This window comes from Astatotilapia calliptera, chromosome 14 (genome assembly GCF_964374335.1).
Source record: "Astatotilapia calliptera chromosome 14, fAstCal68.1, whole genome shotgun sequence".
Lineage (NCBI taxonomy): Eukaryota > Metazoa > Chordata > Actinopteri > Cichliformes > Cichlidae > Astatotilapia > Astatotilapia calliptera.
Genome location: NC_137435.1, coordinates 15,984,129 through 16,007,182, shown reverse-complemented (window position 1 = coordinate 16,007,182; position 23,054 = coordinate 15,984,129). Strand labels below are relative to the sequence as shown.

The following is a 23,054-nucleotide window of genomic DNA, read 5'->3' as shown; positions in this document are numbered from 1 at the left end:
TAAAAAAGGGAAGTTTTAAAATTATGCGACAAGAATACTTCAGAGGGAAACTAGGTGTAGGAAGACTAACAGATTAACAGTAAAAAGGGTACCAAATCCTTTGCATAGTTTAAAGACTTAATAGTTCTGTGGACCTAGGCTTTCGGTTTCCACATAATCCAAGACCACCTCTGTGACATGTAAAACTGAGGTCATGTTTGGCCTGCTGCACAAAATATTGGATACAGTAAAGCAAATTTACACTGGCAAAAGAGACACTCCAAACCTTTCTTTTAACCCTCAGCTAACCTTTTTTTTCCTAACATCACCTGACCATTTAAATCAGATTCATGTCAGTTTGGCAGGTGTATGATGTTAGTGTAACCAGTTTCTGCTTCACCCTCTGTAACAGGCCGGCCCAAATAAACTCCTTGACTCTGCATTTTGTTGTATTTTTAAAGAAGACAAGGAGTCTCTGGTTTGTCTTGATGCATGCTCAGCCATCCAGGTATGCAAACCGCAAAAGTTTGATTCTGTTCATCTGGACGTAGCATTTTCAGTGGGAGAAAAGTTTCGTCACTCATCCATGTGACTTCTTCAGTCTCAGCTGACTGTAGGTTTCCCCAATCTTATAAATAGTACATTTGCACAATAACTGAAACCAGCACACTGAATGAACAATGGGCTGGGAGGTCAGTTTTTTGATCATTAATATGCAAATTGTGACGTTCATTGCTCAACAAACACTGATCAATGGTCATGAGTACCATTCACAGAGAGTTGGGGAATGGCTGCATTTACGGCATTGTAAGATGTCAAAAGATGTACCCTTGGGCCCCTTCCATGATTCAGAGATGTTTTTTCTATTTTTATGTAAATGGCCTCCTTGACTCCGCCCTCAAACCAGCGTTCCTCCCTGTCCAGGATGTGTACTTCCTCATCATTGAAAGAGTGTCCACTGGCCTGTAGGTGTAAATAGACTGCAGAGTCCTGGCCTGACGAGGTAGCTCTTCTGTGTTGTGCCATCTGCTTTGCCAGAGGTTGTTTGGTTTCCACGATGTATAAATCCTGGCAATCCTCCTGGCACTTAGCAGTGTACACTATATTACTTGTGTCGGGGGACCCGATCCTTGGGGTGGACCAATTTTTGGCACAGCATGTTTTGGGGTTTGCTTAGGCAGCAGTTGTCCTTCTCTCCTGGATGAACTGGAGCTTTCTTTAGGCGCCTTCCCAGATTTGACAAATGTCCAGCTAGGATCACCACATTTACTCAGGCCTTCTTGATGTGATGTTCTTCTGCTTCCCTGGCTGCTGTGTCTATGGGGATGGTGTTCGTTCTATGCTGTGGTGTCCTGATGACACCCGGTTTGTGCTCCAGTGGATGCATATTAATGATCAAGGACCTGACCTCACAACTTATTGTTCATTCAGTGGGCTAGTTTCAGTTATTGTGCAAATGTACTGTTTATAGGGTTGAGGAAACTTGCAGTCAGCAGGGGTCACTGCGTTCAGCAGCTAATGACACTGCGGTCAGCGTTTTGGAAAGCCATAGATGCAGAAGTAGTTATGCCAGAGTTGGTGCGCTACTGCCTTAGCAGACTGATTAAGGCTGATTAGAAAGGCCTGAGCCATCTTTGGAAAGTTGTTTATGACCACAAGCACATCCACTGATTTGTTTGCTGAATCCTCCAAAAATATTTTTGTGCCGTTCCTTGGTGGCCCTGGTGACCTGCTTCATCATGGACACCTTTTAGTACAGCAGGATGCACGGTTGACGGAACAACATACAGGTAGGTCTTAAAGACTCGATCCAGTAAACTATCTCTTATGATCAACTTGTCCCAAGCCTTTAGAAGTTTCTTTGTATCGGCTGCTTCTTTGGCCCACTCTTTCCTTGATGGTCTCCGCCCACATTCCACATAGGAGATCACTCTGCACAGCACATCATCATGTGTCCCACTAGGTCATCTTGTAAGAAGGATTCAGATTCAGACCAGTTCGGTGTAAGCACAGACTGAGAGAATTGAGACAGGAGAAGAGAATGTGGCCACACTTTTGACTCATGTTTACTATGGCCCTGGAGAACAGCTCCCACCTCAGCCTGTGCAACAGCTGCACTGAAAAATGACAAACTGGTCACCGCCTGGGGTCGGAACACTTGTACCCTCTTCCATATAGGGTTGCCTCTACAAGGGATGTAATGGATGACCTTATTCCATCAGCGTTGACAATGTGTCCCAGGAATTTCATAGACTGTCTCAGAAAATGGGACTTCTTTGGAGCCAACTTGAGATTGTAAACCTGTGGTCTCTGGAAAACCACTTGCAAGTGCTCCAGTGCCACTTCTTCTGTGGCAGCACAAACCAGGACATCGTGAAGACAACATAGCACACTGAGAAAGGTCTGATCTCTGAAAATGGCTAACGTCATCCTCATGAAGGTCGCTGGACTGTTGCACAATCCTTGTGGCATATGATTATATTCGTATAATCCAAATGGTGACGTAAATTCGGTGTACTTACGGTCCTGCTCATGCAGCTCCACATTATAATAACCTGAAGTCAGGTCCATTGTAGAAAATAATGCGTTTCCTCCTATAGCAGCCAACGCATTGGCCAAAAGCGGAAATGGCTGGGCATCTTTGACAGTTGTAGCATTAAGTCAGCGGAAGTCATTACATATTCTCAACTCACCAGAATTCTTCCAAACTAAGACCAATGGTGATGCAAACACACTGCAAGATTTCTGAATAATTCCCCGTTCCTCCATTTCATTCTGTGGTAGTTTGTCATAAATTTGTCTTAGTTGGTGGCACATGTTGGCATGGCAACCGGAGTGGTTTGTCATCCACAACTCGAATTCGATGTAGGCAAGCTCGTCTCTTGAGAAGATGGACACAAACTGTGCTATGAAGCCAACTAGTTTCTCTTTGCCAGCTGGTGAAACTGCACGTGAATCAATTTCAATATCAGATAGCCCCAGATTTTGTAGCACTGCATGTAAGGGGCTACCACAACTTGTCACTTCCTGTGAAGATGCATTTTAGGCTCACTGGCTTGTCAAAGGGGTTCAACACTTTTACAGGGACCCATCTATCACTTTTTAGATATGCCACAGTTCTTCCAACCATAACCGATCTTGGCCTGGACCTTGAGCCTGTGGGTTCTATAACTACAGCAAAGACCACCTCCCCACTATTGATTAGCTGCAGCCTGCCCCAAACTAGGTGTTCTATCGGTGGCTCCAATGTGACAGCTCTCTTTAGCTTGACAGCTCCAATCTAATCACCAACGTGCTCTCGAACCACCACGCCTGATATTGAACTCAACAGATTTTTATTAGCCAGTTCTTCAGCATTCAGGGTCTTACTGTGTTCCTCTCCTAAATATAGGAGAATAAGGTCCTCACTCTGCCCTGCAACCACCAGCATTGCCACAACAACTTTGCAGCCATACATCTCAACGGTAATGTCACACACACCTGTTGGAACTGTCCTTGAACAACTACAACCAATCAGGACGACATCAGTGGGTTGGAAGGTTGAGGTCTCCAATGCTACATGACATACCCACATAGCAAGCAGGTCTGGCCCGGATCTGGTATCAAGTCGGCACTGCTAGCTAACTTCTGGCATGATAAGACGTATGTCATCCAGATACGGGCCAGGCCTGGTATAGATGGCACTATGTGATGGCATGCCATATCTGGCTTGATTGTGGTTTGGTTTATGTGGCCCAGGCCCACAGAAAACAGGTCTGGCCCTGAAGAAGATCTGGCATCAAGCTGGCACTTCTGACTGACTGGTGTTTTGTCAACCAGATGTGGGCCACGTCTGGCAATGATGGCACTATTTATGTTCCTATTTTCCTATTTAAATTAGAAGACCAAAATGCCATGCTGCAATACTATACTGCTATGGTAGCCAATGTTTCAAATGCAGGTTTGACAGGTTTTTGAGTGTACATTTCATCCAAAACCTAGTGAGGGTTTACTCATCTTTGCCAGTGGGAGGCTGTAGCTCAGGAGGTAGAGCAGGTTACAAACTGATCGGAAGGTATAGTGGTTCGATCCCTGGCTCCTCCTGTCTGCATGTCAAGAGTATGAATGTAGTTAGGAAGCACTCAGTTAAGCGAAAGTGTGTGATTAGGTGAATGTGGCATGTTGTATAGAGCACTTTGAGTAATCTGGGAGAGTAGAAAAGCGCTATATAAGAATCAGTCCATTCACTGTCTGAACAGAGTTCAGCATGTTACTTTTGCACTGTTTTGCATGTTCTGGCACATGTTGTTATTGCATGGCTTGATTAAGTTACACATTAGGCTGACATCTGGGGCCAGAGCTGAAACTGTTCTGGGCCAGCCCAGGGCCAGCATTGTCTCTACAACTGGCCTATGGCTGCACACCACCTACAGATGGCCCACATGCCGCAAAGAATGACGGCCCTTTCGTGGCCCAAATCAGGTTTGCCAGAGGTAATCCACACATGGGCCAGCACAGGACAACCAGTGTGTATGCAACTGGCCTTGTGCTGTGCCCATGTGTGGGCCACCTCTGGCAAACCAGTCCCAAAAAACATATGTATTATACAGTGTTAAACAAATGAAGAGTACACCAACTGGTGTACTAAATACTTCATACACTGTGTTCGTCAGTTGATAAAACAAGTTTTATGTATCGATAAAACATAACTACTCTAGATACAACTCACCTCTCGTATAGCTTTAACAGACTGGGAGTGATTACTGCAGCCAGCCTCAAATAAACGGCCACAACAACAACTGTATAAAAGACTTTTTTCTTCTTTACATTCATTGTGCCAAACCAGGAGGGAGGGCGCTGTTTCCCCATTGCACTGACAGTTGAGGCAAGTGGAAACACTGTTATGTTAGGAGCACACCGGTGACAGGTGTAGGTGATGCTTGGTGTCATGAAACACTGATGGTCTACTTTTGACTCAAGTAAAGACATGTGACCTCCAGGAAATGCTGTGTGCCTATAAAGTTTTAGCTAAAAACAGTTAAAAAAAACAAACAGCATATTTTGCCTTCAAAATATGAGGACTCGCAGCTTATCCTCTCGTTGCAGAGCTCAGGCTGAAGCGTGTGGGTCATGCCTGCAGCTGGCTTGCTTTATTTTTGTTTTTTAATCTGCTCCCTGCTGAGTCACTGCTTCCCCTAAACGCCCCGCTTTCGATTTCCATTTCCTTTAAATCGTCTGTCTTCTGGGCGACCAGCAGGTGTCGCTGCTGCGCCTCGTAACTTTTCAGCAGTTTGTCAGAGTTTTTAAGTTGAGAGGAGAAGAGGCGCCGTTTCTAATGGGAGGGGGTTTTGTTTTTGGTTTTTTTGAAATTGTAACTTTTACTTTGCTCTTATGAAATTCCCACTTCTCCCTGATTGGAGGAACCGGGAGAAACGTGATAAAGACATGATGTAACCAGGAGAAATGCATCAGAGGGCGTGTGGCTGAGAAAGAGCTGGCTTTTTGACTTCTTTGTGCTAAAAATAGGTGCATTAGCTCTGGGATAGAGGCTAATTTGAATAGTTAAAAACCGATTTGCATATGCGCTGAAGCCGATATGAAAACAAGACGAGCCGCCGATACGTGCGGTCAGTTTACATATATAATGAGGGGGGAAATCGGCTTTTAAGGGTAAAATGCCTTTTCTGGCCTCACTATGATGCATTATGCAAATCAATAAAGCGCCGTTTGATTAAAAGTTTGGTTCGTGCTGTCGCGGGGGGGGTTTTCCCGTCTGTGAGGTGACGTTACGCGCGGAGGGGGATTTCCACGCGTCTAGCAGCCAATCGCGAAGCCTGCCGGAAACACAAAAGCGGAGCACACTTAGTTCCACGCATGGCTTCGGGACGGTTTGACATTTCTCCTCGGGATCAGACAGACACTCTGAGCCGCTGTGCAGTCTAACTGGTGGTTTAAGGAGCTGTTTCAGAGTTCAGGACGAAGGTTTGGGCCGAGACGGAAAAAACCCAGAGTCATCCGGTTTGGAGAGTTCTCAAGGAAGAATTCAAGGACACGACGGTGGAGTTTAAGGTCCTCAAAGTGGTCTTAAAGACTGTACGCATGCCATGATAGACATGGACATGGTCAACGGTACCTCTGGTGGGTGGTTGTCTTTTGTAAACCTGTTGAATCTTTGCGTGTGTTTGTGCGTAAAAGCGCTGACATCATCCTGAGGCATGTGATTTTTCACAGCAGAGGAGACAACACCCCTTCCCGGGATTGACCCGCAGGACGACAATTATTCGAGCCTCAACTCTATAGATTTCGGTGAGTGGTGGGTCTTTTTTGTTTTGTTATGTTTTGTTTTGTTTTGGCTCTGCGTGCATCTGCCGGAAGCGGGGAGGCATTACGGTGACCTGAGATGACCTCTGGCAGGAGGCGTGAACCATCATCAGAGTTCCTGCTTGTTTAATCTTAGGTTGTCTTATTTCCGATGTCAGAGAAGGAGAACTCAACATTTGGGACATTAAATTAAACGTGAAAAAAGTCACAACAGCTGATTTCTCTTATCTAACTTTGAAAACTGTGCTGCAGATGCTTGCTTTGTTTAATGTTTCATGATTTCTGACAAAGTGTCAGACATGACAGACCACAACCACCCCAAAAGGTATATTTACCTGCAGATAACCACTGCTCTAGATTCACTTTCACTGGTTAAACTGAGGCTGGCTACATGGCACCAGGCTTGTTTTTTTGTTTTTTTTATTGGTGCAGTGCTGAAACAACGTGCCACAGATTCATGCACCAGTGACAAAAACAAAACAGAGGAAACGGTTCATGTGAGGTGGTAACCACTCAAATTCTGACACACTGTGTCTTGTGACACGTTGCCACGTCTTAAAATAGATTGCAGTAATATACTATTAGGTTTGAAAGATGTTAATGGAAGTGTTTCTGCTTTCAAATCCAAAAACATAAAGAAACAGCACAGCTGCTGCCCTAAAGTGGTGTCAGATTTTTATCACATTTGCACTTTCACTTTGGATTCACCATCAGTTTGTATTCATTCACAGACCTGATTCAAGAATATATCACAGAAAGTGAGCAGGTAGCACCCTCCCTATCTGGACTACCTGGACCACCTCCTCCACCTGCTGGCCTCCCCTGTTCGACACCAACCCCCATCCACAAACCAACGCAGACATCCAAGCCGGTGCTGGTTGCAAGAGGCACCTCGTCTAAGGTTTGTTTGTTTGTTTTTTGTTGTTGTTTTTAGGTGGTGTCATGCAGGGTGTTGATTTTTCTGGTTTCCAGCTCATTTCACAGTTTCATACGTTACCCAGAAAGACTGCTGGCAACACCCAAGGGTGCCAAGCAGAGAGGTGTTTATATCAGCTGTGGGCTGTGAAAGCTGCCAGCCTGCGGTGAATAGGGGCATAATTTTTTACAGTTTTTTTTTTTACAATTTTTTTTTCTTGGCAAAATTTGTGCTCATTACTTCGATCCAGGTTCTATTTAACTAGATAAAGTCTTAATTAGTATACCTGATACTTAATTTATAAGAGCCAGAGAAATAAATGTCAGTACATGCACCTATTTTGTAAATATTCAATCACTTTGGCTGCTATGACTGTATAACAGGTAGGAAACTGGAGTCTAAGCTGTCTGGAGAAAGGTTATGACTAATAAACAATGATAACAATAATGATGGCATTCTTATTTTTAGCCTTTTCTTATCTTAGCTGGGCAACATAAACATTAAAACAGTTAATGGATTCAGCTAAAACTTAAAACATTTTATTTATGAGAAGAAACTGTTAAAATCTGCTTTTGGCTTCTCTGATTGTTTTTTTTAGGTTTTCTTATCATTTGTTTATGCAAAGCAGTCACACAGATGGGCAGGTTGTTATGCTCTTCCCTCGGTTTATTATTAGCAACAGTAGTTTTATTTCCCATATTGTCTTTGTGCTATTATTGAAAGGCGGTTGATATAAAACACGTTCAGAGGAAGCGTCTGTTCCTCCTCCTCGGCGGTGGCTGCAGCTCTCATAATGAGGCTGTTGTGAGGATTGAATGTCGGTGGTATGAAGTGCTGCATGATTCATGTGCAGCCTGCAGACGGTTGGCTATTTTGCTGTGTGGCACAGAGCAGCCGTTAGGCAACTCGGCAGGTCAGGCTTCTACCAGAAAGCACGTGGTTTACAGGCAGCGGGAGCTCAGAAAGACTGTAATCTGATAAGAGAGGCACTGTAGTGACCGCACAGATGGGTAATAATGAAGGGCGGTAGAAGAGTAGTTCAGCCTTCTCTTAGTGAATGAGCTGCACAGGTTATGTTGCTGGGTTTGAAGAGGTTTTGCAGCTTGTGAGGGAGCGTGGCACACCTCTTTGTGCTTTTTTTTTTTTGTTGTTATAGAGGAGGTGGGCTTGGGGAGTGGAGAGGACATTTTGGAAGAGCTGTAATCTGACTCCTGCTTTCAGTTTGCCATCCTTTCTGTTTACAAGCCAAACCCACCGGAGACGAAAGGTTGCATTTTTCACCCCCGTGTCAGTGCTGTGATTGGCTGAAGGGCGTAAGGCTGAGCTGACTTCCTATTTCCGTTTGCTGGCTCGGTGTAGCAGGCTTTTGTTGAAAGGTCCAGTCCTTTTTTTTTTTCTTTTCTTCTTTTGGGGAGGGGGCTAACACGATCGCAGGGGTGCATACAAACACTTTGACCAAAGACGTCTGGGGCTCGACAGGATATTATGAAACATGATCTCATGCAGAGGTATCACCACATCTCTGCAGCGATGGTTTAATGATTCACAGCAACACGTCTGACAAAGGAGGCGACTTCTTTACTACTTTTCTTACCTGCAGGTTTGATCATTATCATTCTTATCTTCTGTTTTTTTTTTTTTTGATTAGCTACAGCAGATAGACTGCAGTGAGTCGGGTGAAACTTGATTTGTGATAACTTTGGGTTCACGGTGATGTAAGAGAAAGCAATCAGGCGCCTCGATGAGCAGAAACAAATGAGCGAGGATGGCACTGCAGAGAAAGAGAGAAACTAAAAGCAGCAAAGACAAAAAAGAGATACAAAGTCTTGAGTGGGAGCGGAAAAAGCTCGGTGGTCTGCGGTGTAACGGAAAAAATAAGACATCATATGCAAGAGGAGGAGTCGCAGAGCACGAGGTTAACTCTGCTCACTGATAGAAAGCACATGTATGGAGAGAAAACAAAAAGAAACACACGCCATGAGTCAGTTCTTTCACTGCATGCTTCATCTGTAGTGTCATCACTGCCCAAGAGACATGAGGTCGTTTTTCTTCATTAAAACTATGAAGATGTCGAGGCGGGGAAAAAAAAGCTCTTTCAGCAGTAAAACCGCAAAACCGTGTAACATCATTAGACTGTTAATACAGACACACTGGTGTGTAAAAAGTACCATTGTAGTATTTTAGCTTGTCAAAGTGGAGCTACTTTCAGCTGCTTTATATAGAGTGTCTCAGTTTAACATGGGGGTTCCCAAAATGGGAGCTGAGCTGCTACAAAAAGATGCAAAGTAATCATTTAGAAATATTCTGAGATATTAAATTGCATTTGTTGCCATTTTTGACACTTTTCTCTCATTGTATTTTTTTAATGGTGAAATACTGAAACATCACACTTGGTTTTTAAATTAAATAACCTAGACGTTTGGAAGGGAAACATTTTATTAAAAGGATTTTATGAAGTTGTGCTTTGAAAGTGAGTCAGTGCTTCGAAACTGTAGATATTCTTATAGGTTGTAACTGGTTGCGAATGCCTGCGTATTTGACTTGGTGACTTCATCTCCTTTACACATCGAGTGAATGAAATGTGACTTGTCAGGTCTTTACTCCTCAGCCGTAAAAGGCTGATCATGTATTGTCGTCACCTCACCGAGGCCGGTGACGTGGGCACCTAAGTTTGTGAATGCGATAACTTGAGGACAAGATGACGTAGGATTTTGTAATTGATACCACAGGTGCGTCTGCTGGGAGTCTGAGGGGTAGCACTGGCAGTTGCCAGTACTTTTATTTTACTGCAGAAGTTCAGTTTTTCTTCTTGGAAGAGTGTTGAGAAAGGTCGATAGTTGATGATCGGAAATCTAAAGGCATAGTTCAACTGGAGAGATGTTTCATGCTGTCAGCAAACTGACTCACTGCATTTGTACATCCAAAGCAAGAAAACCTCTGAGTGTAAATTAAGTTTTCATGAGAAACATCAAGTCGAGCCATCTGACTTTTACATTTCCTGCTAAAACAGATGGAATAGGGAAAAGAAACCGTGGGGGCATGAGGTAAGACCAGAGCAGAAATAAAAAGCATCGAGATCACAAACATGATAAAGAAATGGTTAAAACATAAAATAAACACAAACCAGTGGGGGAAAATTAAAAAAACAACAACTATTGTTTCTTCTTTCAGATGCTTTGTGGATTTGCTTTGAAGTCTTTCGAGTACAGAAATTATCTTTACTCATTAGATCAGGTTATAAAAGACTCATCTGATGTGCATCACCAGCCTTTAGGGACAGTCGTGAGGCTTGGTTGGTTGTTGCATGTTGTCTGCATCTTTTCATTTCTGCCAGAAGTTTCTAGTGCGAGGTAAATATGTTTAAGTCAATTTTTTTAAATTGCTTTCTCTTGTCCCCCCCATCAGCCAGTCCTCCCTGTCATGGATATGGCATCGACTCATCCTTCCTCTGGGCGAGGGTCCTCGTGTTTGCTGAACTCGAAGAACTCCGGCATCCCGTCCTCTCAGAACCGAGGCGACACGGACATTCTGGAGCGTGTTCTGGACAAGCCCAAGCTCGCGATAGTGGAGGAGCCCAAAGACAGAGGCATGAGGTTTCGCTATGAATGTGAAGGACGCTCGGCGGGCAGCATCCTGGGAGCATCCAGCACCCACACTGAAAAGACCCTGCCTACGATAGAGGTAGGAGTTTTTGTTTCAGAAGGGGAGTTTACACGACCTCAGAGGCAGTTAGGCACTTTTAACCACAGCTGATCCTGTTTACTCTGTTCACTTGACCCCTCCTGTCTGAAATGGGTGGAGACTGAAAAAAATGTGGTTTGTCTGAATCAATTAGAAAGTCCCCACAAATCCCAGCTCAAGTGCAGTGAGATACAAGGAGGTATATCCCCCAGCTGCTTACTAAAAAACACTGCCACACACATCTACACGTCACGATCATTCACACATTGACTTGGTGGTTACCAGGTTATATAAAGTTTAGTCAAGGAAATGTCCGGTTGCATAATGGATATTAATAGCGGTGAACAATGGTGTTAACCTGTCATTGTTTTTGGATGAAACTGGTACCTGAGAGGACTTAGTTTTGCTTTTATTTATATTTTTATTGTAATACATCGGGAAATCTGTAATGACCTTCTAGAAACCTATTGTTTAAAGTCTGCCCCTGAAAAATGTCTGAGGGGGAAAGAGACAAAAAATCCTGGAGCAACAGATAGCGAAGGTTAATCGGCTTTTATTTCAACTCTTTTCAAGCCAAGTTTCTCAGATGTCAGGGTTATCTGCTTTAGTTTGGCATATTACAACAGCTTTGGTCTGTTGGTCAGGGAAAAAATTAAGAACTTTAGACAACTTTTTCTGTTTTCTATCAAGAAAATCACATTAATAGGCATCACAGCTCTGAACTTATTCTGGATTTTTGCTATAAATCTTGTTCTTTTCTTTCTTTCAGATTCAGGGTTCCATCGACGGCTTAAAGAAAGTCAACGTCACAGTTTCTTTGGTGACCAAAGACCTCCCACACCGGCCTCACCCCCACTGCCTCGTGGGTAAAGACTGTCCAAATGGTACAGGGATCTGTTTTGTCACATTCAACCCTCGCAACAACCGACGTCACAGGTGAGCATTCGCCTTCGATCCCTGCCATTTTGATACCTTAAAATTCGTGGTGTGTCTTTACATTTTATTTGAACAGTTCCCCTTGTTTTTACACCCAGCTTCGCTAACCTTGGTATTCAGTGTGTGAGGCGGAAAGAGCTGGACATTTCACTTCAGAAGCGAAGAAGTCTAAATATCGACCCATTTCAGAGTGAGTGGGAGACGTATGCCAATACACCGCACCTTAATCTCCACGTTATTCTTCATTCAATAATACTAAGTGCAATAATCCTTTCTGTCATCGTTGTATTTTTACTCAGTTGTATATAGTATTTGTATTTGTATTCTATTTTTATCTTATTGTATATTTATTTTATTTTATTCTACTGTATATAGTATTTTATTCTATTCTGTACAGTTGTGTACTGTATTTATTCTTATTGTATTCTAATTTTTGCCTCATAACTTTTGCACTGTCCACTTCCTGCTGTGACAAAACAAATTTCCCACGTGTGGGACTAATAAAGGTTATCTTATCTTATTCACATATATAAAGGCAGTTTTTTCTGTCCTCACTGACCCATTTTGTCTCTGTTCTCCCCTCAGCCGGGCATTCGAAGGGCATTGAAGACATGGACATGAATTCAGTGCGTCTGTGCTTTCAGTGCGAGCTCGAGTGGCAGGACGGCAGGAAAGACCATCTCAGCCCGGTGGTGTCGAAGCCCATTTATGACAAGAGTAAGACATAACCAGACAAACACACCGAAAAGCCTTGACCGCAGTCAACCAAGCGCGCCAAAAATAAGGCAGCGTACTTCCCTATTCTCACGCTTTGTCGTGCATGTTTTTTTTAATTCCAGAGGCAACAACTACATCACAGCTGAAGATCACCCATTTGAACCTGTATGAAGGTCCCTGCACTGGCAAGACGGAGGTCTACATGTTGTGTGACAAAGTGCAGAAAGGTAACAGGAAAGTTTTTTTGAAGTTAGGTTCCAGGAGTAGATTACATAAAACAAGTCCAGTTTCCACTATTCAGAAACGCGACAAAGAGCCTGATTACAATCTAAGTTTACTTGTAGGGCTTTGGAGCTTTAGTTAACTTTTAAATGAGATTTTTGTGTTTGTGTTATTAAAAAAAACAACCCACACACACCCACATTTTTGTAACTTAAAGTAGAGTCACATTGTGTTTTTCTTGACTAAGAGAAAGCATGTGACGGGGTGCCCAGGAAGGTGGTGCGGTGCTGTATGAGGAAGTCAGGAGTGTTAGAGAGAAGTGTGAGAGCGATGCAGGATATGCATGGGTGCACTGAGACAATAGTGTGTGGTAGGAGCGACAGACTGGTTAAAAGTGAATTTGAGAAGCTGCTTTTGAGAGCTTCTCAAGCTGGCAGATGAGGTCTGACTCTGTGGAATATTATGTTTGCGTATGATGTGTCGGTCTACACGGGGAGCTGTGGGGGTTTCCTGTGTAGAGAAAAGGAGTGAAGGTGAGAAGGAGCAAAGTAGAAAATGTGTTTTGGTGAGGATGATGGAGGAGGTGAAGGTGGTTGAGTTTAAATACTTGGGGTCAACCATCCAGAACAACTGGGGTGTGAAAAAGAGGTGAAGAAAGGGTACTGGGTTGTGACAGAAGGATACCAACATGAAAGTAAAAGTTAAGAAGGCAGCTGAGAGATCAGTTACATTGCATGAAACGTATGAAAAGACCTGGAAGAAGCTGAGTTTGACATGCTGAGATGTTTGGAGCTCATCACAGCGACCGCTCAGGTTGGACGGTTCTGGGACAAAGTAAGAAAGATGAGCCTGAGTTTGTTTGGACATGTGAGTGAAGACTTGCAGGTAGAAAGATGCCGTCAGAGAAGAAGAAAGCACAAAGAGGAGGTGTGTGGATGTGATGAAGGAGGACTTGTAGGTGGTTTCCAGGTGGTAACGTGCCCTAAAGAAGAAAACTGTTGTGACCTAATTATTTTGAATTAAAGTATTAAAAGTTTTGATTCCTCTAAAAAAAGGTTTTATTTTTAATCTTCTTTGTATTTTGGATCCTTTTTGAAACATTTTCTCATCGATTCTTAATTAAGAGGCTTCTTCGCTTCTTAAGGCGAACAGGAAGGTGGCCTTGGAGTCAAGGGTCCCATGAGCCTAGGTGCTGACCATTACGAGGTCCCTAATGTAATAAAACCTGGGACTCCCAGAAGTGAAGAAGCTTCTTGTTAAAGACTCCCATGACCTGGATGAATGAGAACACAAACATGTTCTAATGTTTCTTGAATAATAAAGAGCTTTGCGTGTTTGGTCCTCAGACGACATCGAGATCATCTTCAGGCGAGAGTCGTGGAAGGCGAACGGGGAGTTTGCCCAGACAGACGTGCACCGACAGATCGCCATCGTGTTTAAGACTCCGCCCTACGAGGACCAAGACATCACAGAGGAAGTGGAAGTCAACCTGGCCCTGCGTCGCATCTCAGACCAGATGGAGAGCGAGCCCGTTACATTCAAGTACCTGCCTCGCAATCCAGGTCAGTCAGCACTGGACTTCCCTAACATCCTCTTCTGCCACACCAACCCTCTGCACGTCCTCCTTCACTACATCCATGAGCCTCCACTGTCTCTACTCCCTGTAGATTCACTTTTCCGCCGGTCTCCCTCCTTCTTCTGGTCATAAAGTCCACTGTCCTCTCTCCTATACATCTCTACACTTCCACACTTATGTCATCAGGACCAGCCACCTTTCTGTTCTTCCTCCTCTTCATAGCTGTCCTCACTTCCTCCTCACTGCACTTTCTCATTCATTAACTGTCCTCTGTCTTTTTTCTCTCTCAAAGTACTCCTTCCACCTTCTCTGCACACTCTCCTTACTCATTAGTACATTTCCATCCTGCTGCAAATCCTTTCCAGCTCGATCACTCTGTTTAACCAATCAAAACAAACCTTTATCTCCTTTCTTGGTGTCCAGCCTCACATACAACTCACTGTAAGCCTCTTTGAATACTTTCCTGTACGTCCTCATTCCACCATTACATCACCGGCCACCACCATCTTTCCTTCGGCATTCCTTGATACCATTCCTACTCAACACTTCCTCATCACCTCTCTTCCCTTCATCTACATGTCCATTGAAGTCTGTCCTACTCTTTCCCCCCTTGGGGACACTCTCTGCCACTTGATCCAACTTGCTCCAGAACTCCCCTCTCTTTTCTAAATGACATCCAACCTGTGGGGCATACGCACAGATAACAATGAAAACCACCCCTCTGATTTCCACCGTCACACCCATGATCCTGTCTGACACTCTCTGCGCGTCCACAGCACTATGTACACCACAATAGAACATTTTGAATCCACCTCCAGCGCTCCTGGCCTTTCCACGTGGTCTCCTGCACACGCAATACAGCCACCTTCTTTCTCTCCATCATGTCAGCCAGTTCTCTCTCCTCTTTACCAGTCATAGTGCTCACAAATTAAAAAAACAGATGCAGCAGATTATTGCTAAACACTGACAGCGTTTCATTTCTCATTTCAGACCCGTACGAGGTGAAGCGGAAGACAAGGCTAAAGTCAGAGGTGAACCTCAAGGAGAAGCCCTGTGTGACAGGTGAGGTTCAGACTGTCAGTTTGATCTTTGTGTTTTTACAATTCAGCATGTGAACTGTTTGACTGGGGTGTGCCACCTCTCTGGCTCCATGTTTACATATTCTCACTCAAAATATTGTGACTTAATACAACAGGAAAAGCACAGCAAACCAACATTTTAAATCTAAACTTTTTGGATTTCATCATGCAAAAAGCATAAAGTGCCTTTAAGTGAATACAATTATTTTTATTTTAACTTGACACTCAGTCCAGATTAAAGCTATTCACAATCATGTTCAAACTGCTTGTTAAATGATAGCCAGTCTTCTCAAAATCCAGGTTTAAACTGTAGTCTATCTGCCTGACTTCAAGAACCGCAAAGCCCCTTTTCCACTGATGCAGGACCAGTCCATAATCTAGAACCTGTTCCACATATTTCCCCTGAAAAAGGGCCGGTGGCATTGTGGCCCAGGTTGGTGCCACAGAATTGCTGACACCAAAACTGAAACAAAATTAAGTGTGCAGGAATTTCACCCATGACTAGCAGATGCATTTTTTATTTATTTTTTTGCATGGAAATTACTCCAACACCTGCTAGTAGCGTTTGGGTCTCAAAGCTTTTTTTTCCTGAGAAAGCCCCCCACACCAGCTCCACACCAGCACTGCATTGGTGGAAACGAGGTGCAAGTGAGCCATTCATTTATTTTCCTCTGGAAAAAAAGGGCGTCTTGGTCATGCTCACTTGGGTAAATTACAGAAACCTCAGTGGAACAGTTGAGTTGGTGTTTGTGCCATTAACCACACCTACTAAGAGTCAACACGTCTGCTGTGAAGATGCACTATTAGACACATGGCAGCTTCTGTAATTGGGACGAATCACAATGCCCTTCAAAAAAAAAATCACACTTAATCATTTTCTGTCTACTCATCACTGCATGATGAAGAACAGATCACATGCTAACATGACATTTGCCAAAAATGCCAAAATCGACCACTGGAATACACAGACATGACAAAAGAGGAAGTGGTCAGCCACAAATACTCCTTATGTGACATGTCATTTCTATGACTGATTATCACATGAAGATAGACTAGTTTTATGTGTTATACATATATATATACACCAAACAAGATAAAGATGGTGTGTAATAAAAGCACAAAGGGGTTAAAAGCAACAGGGTAAACTGTACAAAAGGTTAAAACTAAAGAGCAGCAAGTTCCACCTTCATGAAGGCTAGTTTTGGTTGATGTCGACTCAGCTGTGGGGTTGTTTTGGAGGTTTTTCACAGTTATTTCCATTTCATAGCCTGGTCTGACTGATATAAACAAGGCAAAACAGTCCTTGTGGCATAAAGTACTACAGATTAACAATGAGACAAACACCTTTCAAAATGATCACACAGCTGGCTCTGCACTTCTCCTCCCGTAATCTCAGTGAAGACCTTTTTCAAGACTGGCAGCTGTGTGTGTGTGCTTTTTAAAAAAGGTTGAGAATCACATGTCACAATCCAGGTACAAAGACCTCCGTCTAATAACTGACCATTCATCATGTTTCTAACAGCTTTGTTTTCTCTGTAACGTAATCTGTTTCAGCCAAGAGCGCACCTGCCTCAGATCAGGTCATCCAGTTCCTCCCAGAGGCCCAAAACATGATGTCGCCACAAGAGCGGTCGCACCCTGTCCTGCCCGGCACACCCGCTGCGGCGGAACCGCGTTACTGCAATCCAGTCGATTCAAACACAGACGAGGCGGCCGTTTACAACCAGTTGGTAGACATGCCTGAATTTTGGGAGGTCTTCAATAACCCAAACTTCTCCTCACTCGTGCCTGGCAACTTGGACATCACTGCCTCCCCCTTTGCTAATGTGGATATGAACTTCAACCAGAACTCCGGCTTCCTGCAGGACTTTTCCCATTACAGTGACTTGCAATTCAACATGCTCGTCAGCGAGAGCCAGAACCCGCAGTTGGAGCCGCAGGATAGCACGGTTCAGGTGAAAACGGAAGAGGAACTTTGAGGATCGTGTAGCACAGTTTACAGCTGTTTCTGTCATCTTTTAACATCTTGGTCACTTCCTTGCTGACAGTTTTATGTCACTGCCATGTGAGCACATTAAGCTAGTTTACCGCTTCCCCTTGTTTCTAGAACTTGTGCTAAGCTAACAAGCTATCGCCTGCTTTGTTTTTAGTATGAGACTGGTACTGATTAGCGCAGCAGAAAACTGAAACCATCCTTCAAAAGTGGATACAAGTGCCAAAATGCATATGCTTGTCTCTCTAGAGTCAAGTTTGAAAAATCCCATCAGCCACTTGAACTTTCATCACAGAATATCATCCATTTAATACATTTCAGAGGTTTTCTCTTGATTTTTAATGGATTTGACTTTAAGTCAAAGGTATAACTCCTACTTAAGCAAAATAACACGTTACATGCTGCTCCGCTGGTCTGATGACAGTTAAGGCTGCGCATAGCTCTGCAGGCCGAGAGATTCCACTTTAACCCCTTTGATGGCACTGGTTCAGAGCTCCTTTATCCTTGGCTCAGTGCTCTCATGCTGGCACACGTATCCAGTTCATCCCAGACAATGGGTGAGAGGTGGGGCTCGCCATTTACCGTCACACCACTTTAGAATCGCCGGAGACCCACGCACAACTGTGCTGCTAAGCTGTTTGTTTTATTGGCTTACTCATGTCTAAACACAACAAGTTAGTCAGTACTAAACACTTAGCTAAGTTTCACACCAGTGATCATCAGTGTCTGATCTTCTGTGACAACTTACAATTTATTTTTTTCCATCTGAGTGTTTTCTGTTTGAGCTGGCACTCAAAGCAGTTTTTTCACTGTAAGCCACACACACACGTCAGATTCTATTAAAAGTGGTCCAAGGAAGGAACAATGGTGATGCTGTGGCCTCTTTCAGCAGGATAATACACCTTGCCACAAGTAAAAAAAGGTTCAGGAACATTTTAAGCCATTGACTTGGCCTCCAGATTTCCCAGATCTCAGTCTAATCGAGGATATGTGGGACCTGCTGGAGGTCTGCGCCTCGATGGGTCAGGGCTATTTTGGCAGCAAAAGGGGAACCAACACAGCATTAGGCAGGTGGTCATAATATTGGGCCTGATCAGCAAGCTGTTTGTTCAGCTTTTTCAGTTCGTTCACTTCTCATTAGCACACAGGGACCTCCCACCACCAGTCCCCTATATTATGTCGTCTGTCATTATCAACTTGAAATGCTGTCAAATGTAAATACAAACTAGTGAATATAAAAATAACAAACGCTTCGGCTATCTTGAATCAGAGAAGAATATATGTGGCATTTTTGGTGCTTGTATCCACTTGTGAACAATCTTCCTGTAGTGAGTTATCTGCTGCGCTTGCTCTGCTAGACTGCAAAACCATTATGGAGCAGAGTGCCTTCTTTCCTGCTGCTGCTTTGCACTTTGTTGCCCTGTATTTAACCCCGTACCTTTTTTTTTCTTTTGCTCCCAAAGCCTTGCTGGTCAAGTCTTCGGGAACAAGTTGGCATTCCTTATTTTCCATAAGTGCTGCAAGCATTAATTTAAAGCCTACATTCAGTGTGGAGTTTAAAAGGAGAACTCAAACTTCTCCACAAAAGCTGTAAACTTCCATAATTGCAGTCTGTTTTAATTGCAAGGTGAGACTAAAATGGCACGTATTAAATGTTTGTGCGACATTTGTTTTGTTTGCTTAGCTGAAGCTGCCGGCAGCATAAAAGGGTTTGGTTTTTTTCTTTTAATCACCAAAAGTCTCAAGTACAGTAGTTGGGGATCAATTCTTCTTTGTCCCTGTCTGTTATTGCTCTCTGTTGGCTGCCACAGCCACTGGCTTGTTTAATATTTAATCAACATAAATGTAATAGAAAACAGCCCTTTTCCTATTTCTGGCTTTCTTTGTGTCAGTTCCTTTTGTTTGTCAGTTTCGCTCTTGTGCTAAGCATTCAAATTTCCAATCGCACCTTATCACATGTCTGCCCACAGTGTAGTGCAGTAGTCGGAGAAAAATAAAATGTCTGTGTGTAACTTTTGTTGTGTCATTACTTCCTGTTGAGGCAGAGTGAGAGGCAGAAATAAAAGATTAGAGTGCGTTAAAGGGGATGTAGGCGCTGCGATTCAGCTGCCGCCCACACACATTCCTGAGCTGCTCTCTCACTTATAAAAACAATGATTCTTGGCAGCTTCGACATCTCCGAGATGCTTTTCGGCTTGTCACGTCGTAGTTTTAAATATCTTCAATGCCTCAAGAGAACCTTGAAGTACTTGTTTGTCCAACCCATTAGACAGAAGCCCAGAGGATATAAATCACCCTATTGTTTATGGCTGTGAGACACCTTGAGGTCGCTTTAGTCACAGCCTCTCAAAAGAAACAATAGTTATTTTTTTCCCTTTCTTTTCTGCCTAAAACATGACTATCACTTCTCACAGTAATCCAGTCTGGGAACATGCCCTATTTGTGCTTTCCTCTTTAGTTTTTGTGGACTCTGGTGAAACACCCACTCTTTTGTAACTCCGTTGCTTTTGGGGAAACTTGGCGATTGAGACACACAGGGATGTTAACCTTACTCATTTTATTATTAATACATCTGCTGCGTGATGACAGTGAGCGGAGATATACTTAACATGTTCACAGAGGCCGAGGGGCTTCACAAAGATCCAGTATATGATAAATAAGGAATTATTGATTTTGAGCTGTCATGCAAACAAACTCAGGTAGAGTCCAAGAATAAAAATGTGGAGCATAAGTATGCCAGAGAACTAAGGCTTTACATTTTGGGACATAATAACAATAATCTTGGCCTTACCACGTCCTAAAACACGGTTAATACACCGAAAAATGATTGACACAGCATTAAGTATTACACAGATTCATTACTTAACAAAAGCCAAGATGCCAAAGCAGTGCGAGGAAAGACTAAGTACACCCTTACTGCCTCCGTAGGGATTAAAAGGAAAGGATTCGCCAAGTGCTGCTAATAAAATAAACTCAATTAATTGTGAGGACCTCTATGAACCTCTATGTCAGTTTGCTGGTCTGCAGCATTCAGATGTGTGTTAATACACCACTGAGAGGAGGATAGACATCAGCAATGATCGTAGAGAAGCAAATGTTGCTTCCCATCAGTTTGGGGATGGTTGTAAGGCCATTTCTAAATAATCTAAACTCCATCATTCAGTCCCCCAAAGTCAGACTGTGGAGGAAAACTGCAAAAAATGCGGAAGGGTTACATCTCAGACTCTCTGTTAGTATGTTTAGGTCACGTTTAAGCCTTAGGTCACGAACAGTGGTCCAAACTGATTTATTTATTTAAAGTTATTGCTACTAAAAGCGGATTTCCAGGCTTTAAATCCTGGGGTGTACTCAGTTCTTCTCACTCTGCCCCTGCATTTGATCAAATAAGTAAGGGTGCAGTGTAACTCATTCATTGGAGGTTGTATTTGCCTAATTTTAAGACTTATTAAGCACCAGCGATTTTTATTAATGTTCCAATAGAACTGACAGCGGGTGTCCTTTTTTTAAAAGTACTAATATTTTCTTAAATCAAGCCTAGAAGGCTTTTTCAGCAGTAGCATTTAATATGAATATTTAGTTTTCATCCCTTTATAAAGTGGTTCCCATTGTTGCTTTCAGTGTCTGCCCTTTTTAAATGATCATGACACAAGTTATTGAGACATTTTTATACACTTGTGTTTGCTGAGTGGTAAAGAGATCGTTGTAGCTGTGCTTTAATATCCGTATTTGACTGTGTGCATCCGTTTTCTTCAGGTTAAGTAAAGCAGAAGTTAACGTTTGTTGGCCCCATCCATCACCCTGGAGCATACTCCAGTTACAGCCTCTGGGAAACTCCACACTGAGCTCATCTCTAAGACCTTTGATCCTATGTAAACAGAGAGAGATGCACTTTATTTCCTGTGAAAGGGTGCTGTATAACCAGCTGCTAAGACCTGTCTAGACTTGTCCACTGGATCTGTTTGCCTTAGACAGTAAGGGCTTTTTAAGATTTTCATCTTGTATGAAGGAAAAGCTTTTTTGCTTAAACCCAGGATTGATCAGGCAGCTTCCTTTGGAGGATGAATTCAATTTTAATCAGTTCATCTTTAGGTGATTTTTTTCTAATAATCACATAATTGTTTGTTTTAATGTCTGAATTCACACAGCCGAGAATTATAATCTCGAATCTGAGAAGAAGAAACCACTTAACGCCTGGCACCTTATCGCTTACTCCTAAAAAACCAAACATGTCCTTATCATCGGCGGTTCTTCTAGTGAATGGCCCCTTTTTAAGCCACCAGTAACTCTCAAGAAAAAAAAAAAGTGCTGATCTTAATCTTCCCTTTTTTCCTCGGCCTAATAAACCACCAGTTTCTGTCTCTGGCTTCAAACAGAAATGGTCTGAACTTTACATTTCTGGGACATGCAGATATCTCAGTATGTCTGTGGAGTATCTGGTGAGTGCTGAGCTGAGAGAGTGAGTCATGTGTTGTGGAAAGACGAAAAAGAGGAGGCTGAAGAGCTTCAAGTTTAAACTTTCAGTGGTATCTCTCAGATGAACTCATGCTGACTTTCCATTTAATTGACTTTTTTTTCCCTCCTGTAGTTACGCCACAGCAATTAGATGTACACAACTGATTACGAGAAACTGATGCAATGTGTTCCTGTAAGTGAAAAATCCGTTCAGTTTCATTTATATAAGGCCAAATCACAGGAATGAGTTTCTCAGTGTGCTTTTCACAATATTAGAGAGAAAACTCAACAATCAGACCTGTGAGCAAGTGTTTGATGACAGAAGTCTGGGGGGGAACTCGTTTTTAGATCAAGGTCAAGTTTACTTGTGTAGCACATTTCAAACGACACAGCTTGGCCATAATGTTTCCCAGGCAGCCAATAATAAAATGACAAAAAACAAAACCAATTACCTGATGTCAAGGTTTAGCTCAACTTAAAGGCCAGAGATTAGAAATGAGTCTTGTGCAAAGAGTTAAAAAACAGTTCTAACATGAAACGGTGAGACAATCGGAGACAAAAAGCTCAGTCACTTCTATTATATCTCTATAAGCCTAGCTTTTGGAATATAGAGGATCTGGTCTGATCAGTAGATAGGAGTGTGAACATGAGTGAGATCAGACAAATACACAGGTGCCACCCAGAATTTAAGAAATCTCTGCTGACAAGACGAAACCCTCCCCCTCACAGAAGCATCTAGAGCATTTAAAATATGCTGAGTGACAAAAATGACAGACTGTGACTCTGAGAAGAGCCTGATTTTATACAGATGCTGAAAGTCACTAAAAGAATGCCAATAGCGAAGACAAAGAAGCTGTGAACACCTGCTTGTTGTGTGAGAAACATGCAAGAAAGTCTCTGTCAGAGGTCCAACACAAGTCACATCCCGGCACCACCCCCAGGCAGCACAGGTACCCCGAAAGTGGGAGCCTTAAGTTAGACACCCCTGCTGTAATGTTTTTAGCACCATGTCAATCAGCTTCAGTCGCTCGTTTTGAAGTTTAAAGAGTTATTTTGCCAATAATGATTTGAAATCGCTGAATATGACTGACTTTCTGTATTTAGGCACATCACTTCCTGTGTGGAAACCTTACGGGCAGCAGGGGTCGACTCCTCGGCTGTAGAAACAAGTCAGACTGTAAAGACATCCATGAGAAAATTACC

At 43.0% G+C, this 23,054-nt stretch overlaps 1 protein-coding gene across 3 annotated transcripts; it reads left to right on the top strand.

Annotated features, from left to right (window-relative positions):
• Window positions 1-5,773: 5,773 nt before the first annotated feature.
• relb (RELA proto-oncogene, NF-kB subunit b) lies at window positions 5,774-17,536 on the top strand. Of its 3 annotated transcripts, none has more exons than XM_026192090.2 (11): window positions 5,774-6,096; window positions 6,193-6,264; window positions 7,011-7,180; window positions 10,601-10,876; window positions 11,646-11,812; window positions 11,911-12,002; window positions 12,398-12,529; window positions 12,652-12,756; window positions 14,098-14,313; window positions 15,318-15,389; window positions 16,961-17,536. In XM_026192090.2, the coding sequence occupies exons 1-11, from the start codon at window positions 6,063-6,065 to the stop codon at window positions 17,383-17,385; spliced, it is 1,761 nt and encodes a 586-aa protein (XP_026047875.1). In that variant the 5' UTR covers window positions 5,774-6,062; the 3' UTR covers window positions 17,386-17,536. The 3 variants fall into 3 exon arrangements, with proteins under 3 accessions (XP_026047875.1, XP_026047874.1, XP_080144574.1); XM_026192089.2 differs by having other exon boundaries at window positions 5,817-6,096; window positions 6,190-6,264; XM_080288448.1 differs by lacking the exons at window positions 5,774-6,096; window positions 6,193-6,264; window positions 7,011-7,180 and adding an exon at window positions 8,654-8,795.
• The last annotated feature ends 5,518 nt before the right edge of the window (window positions 17,537-23,054 follow it).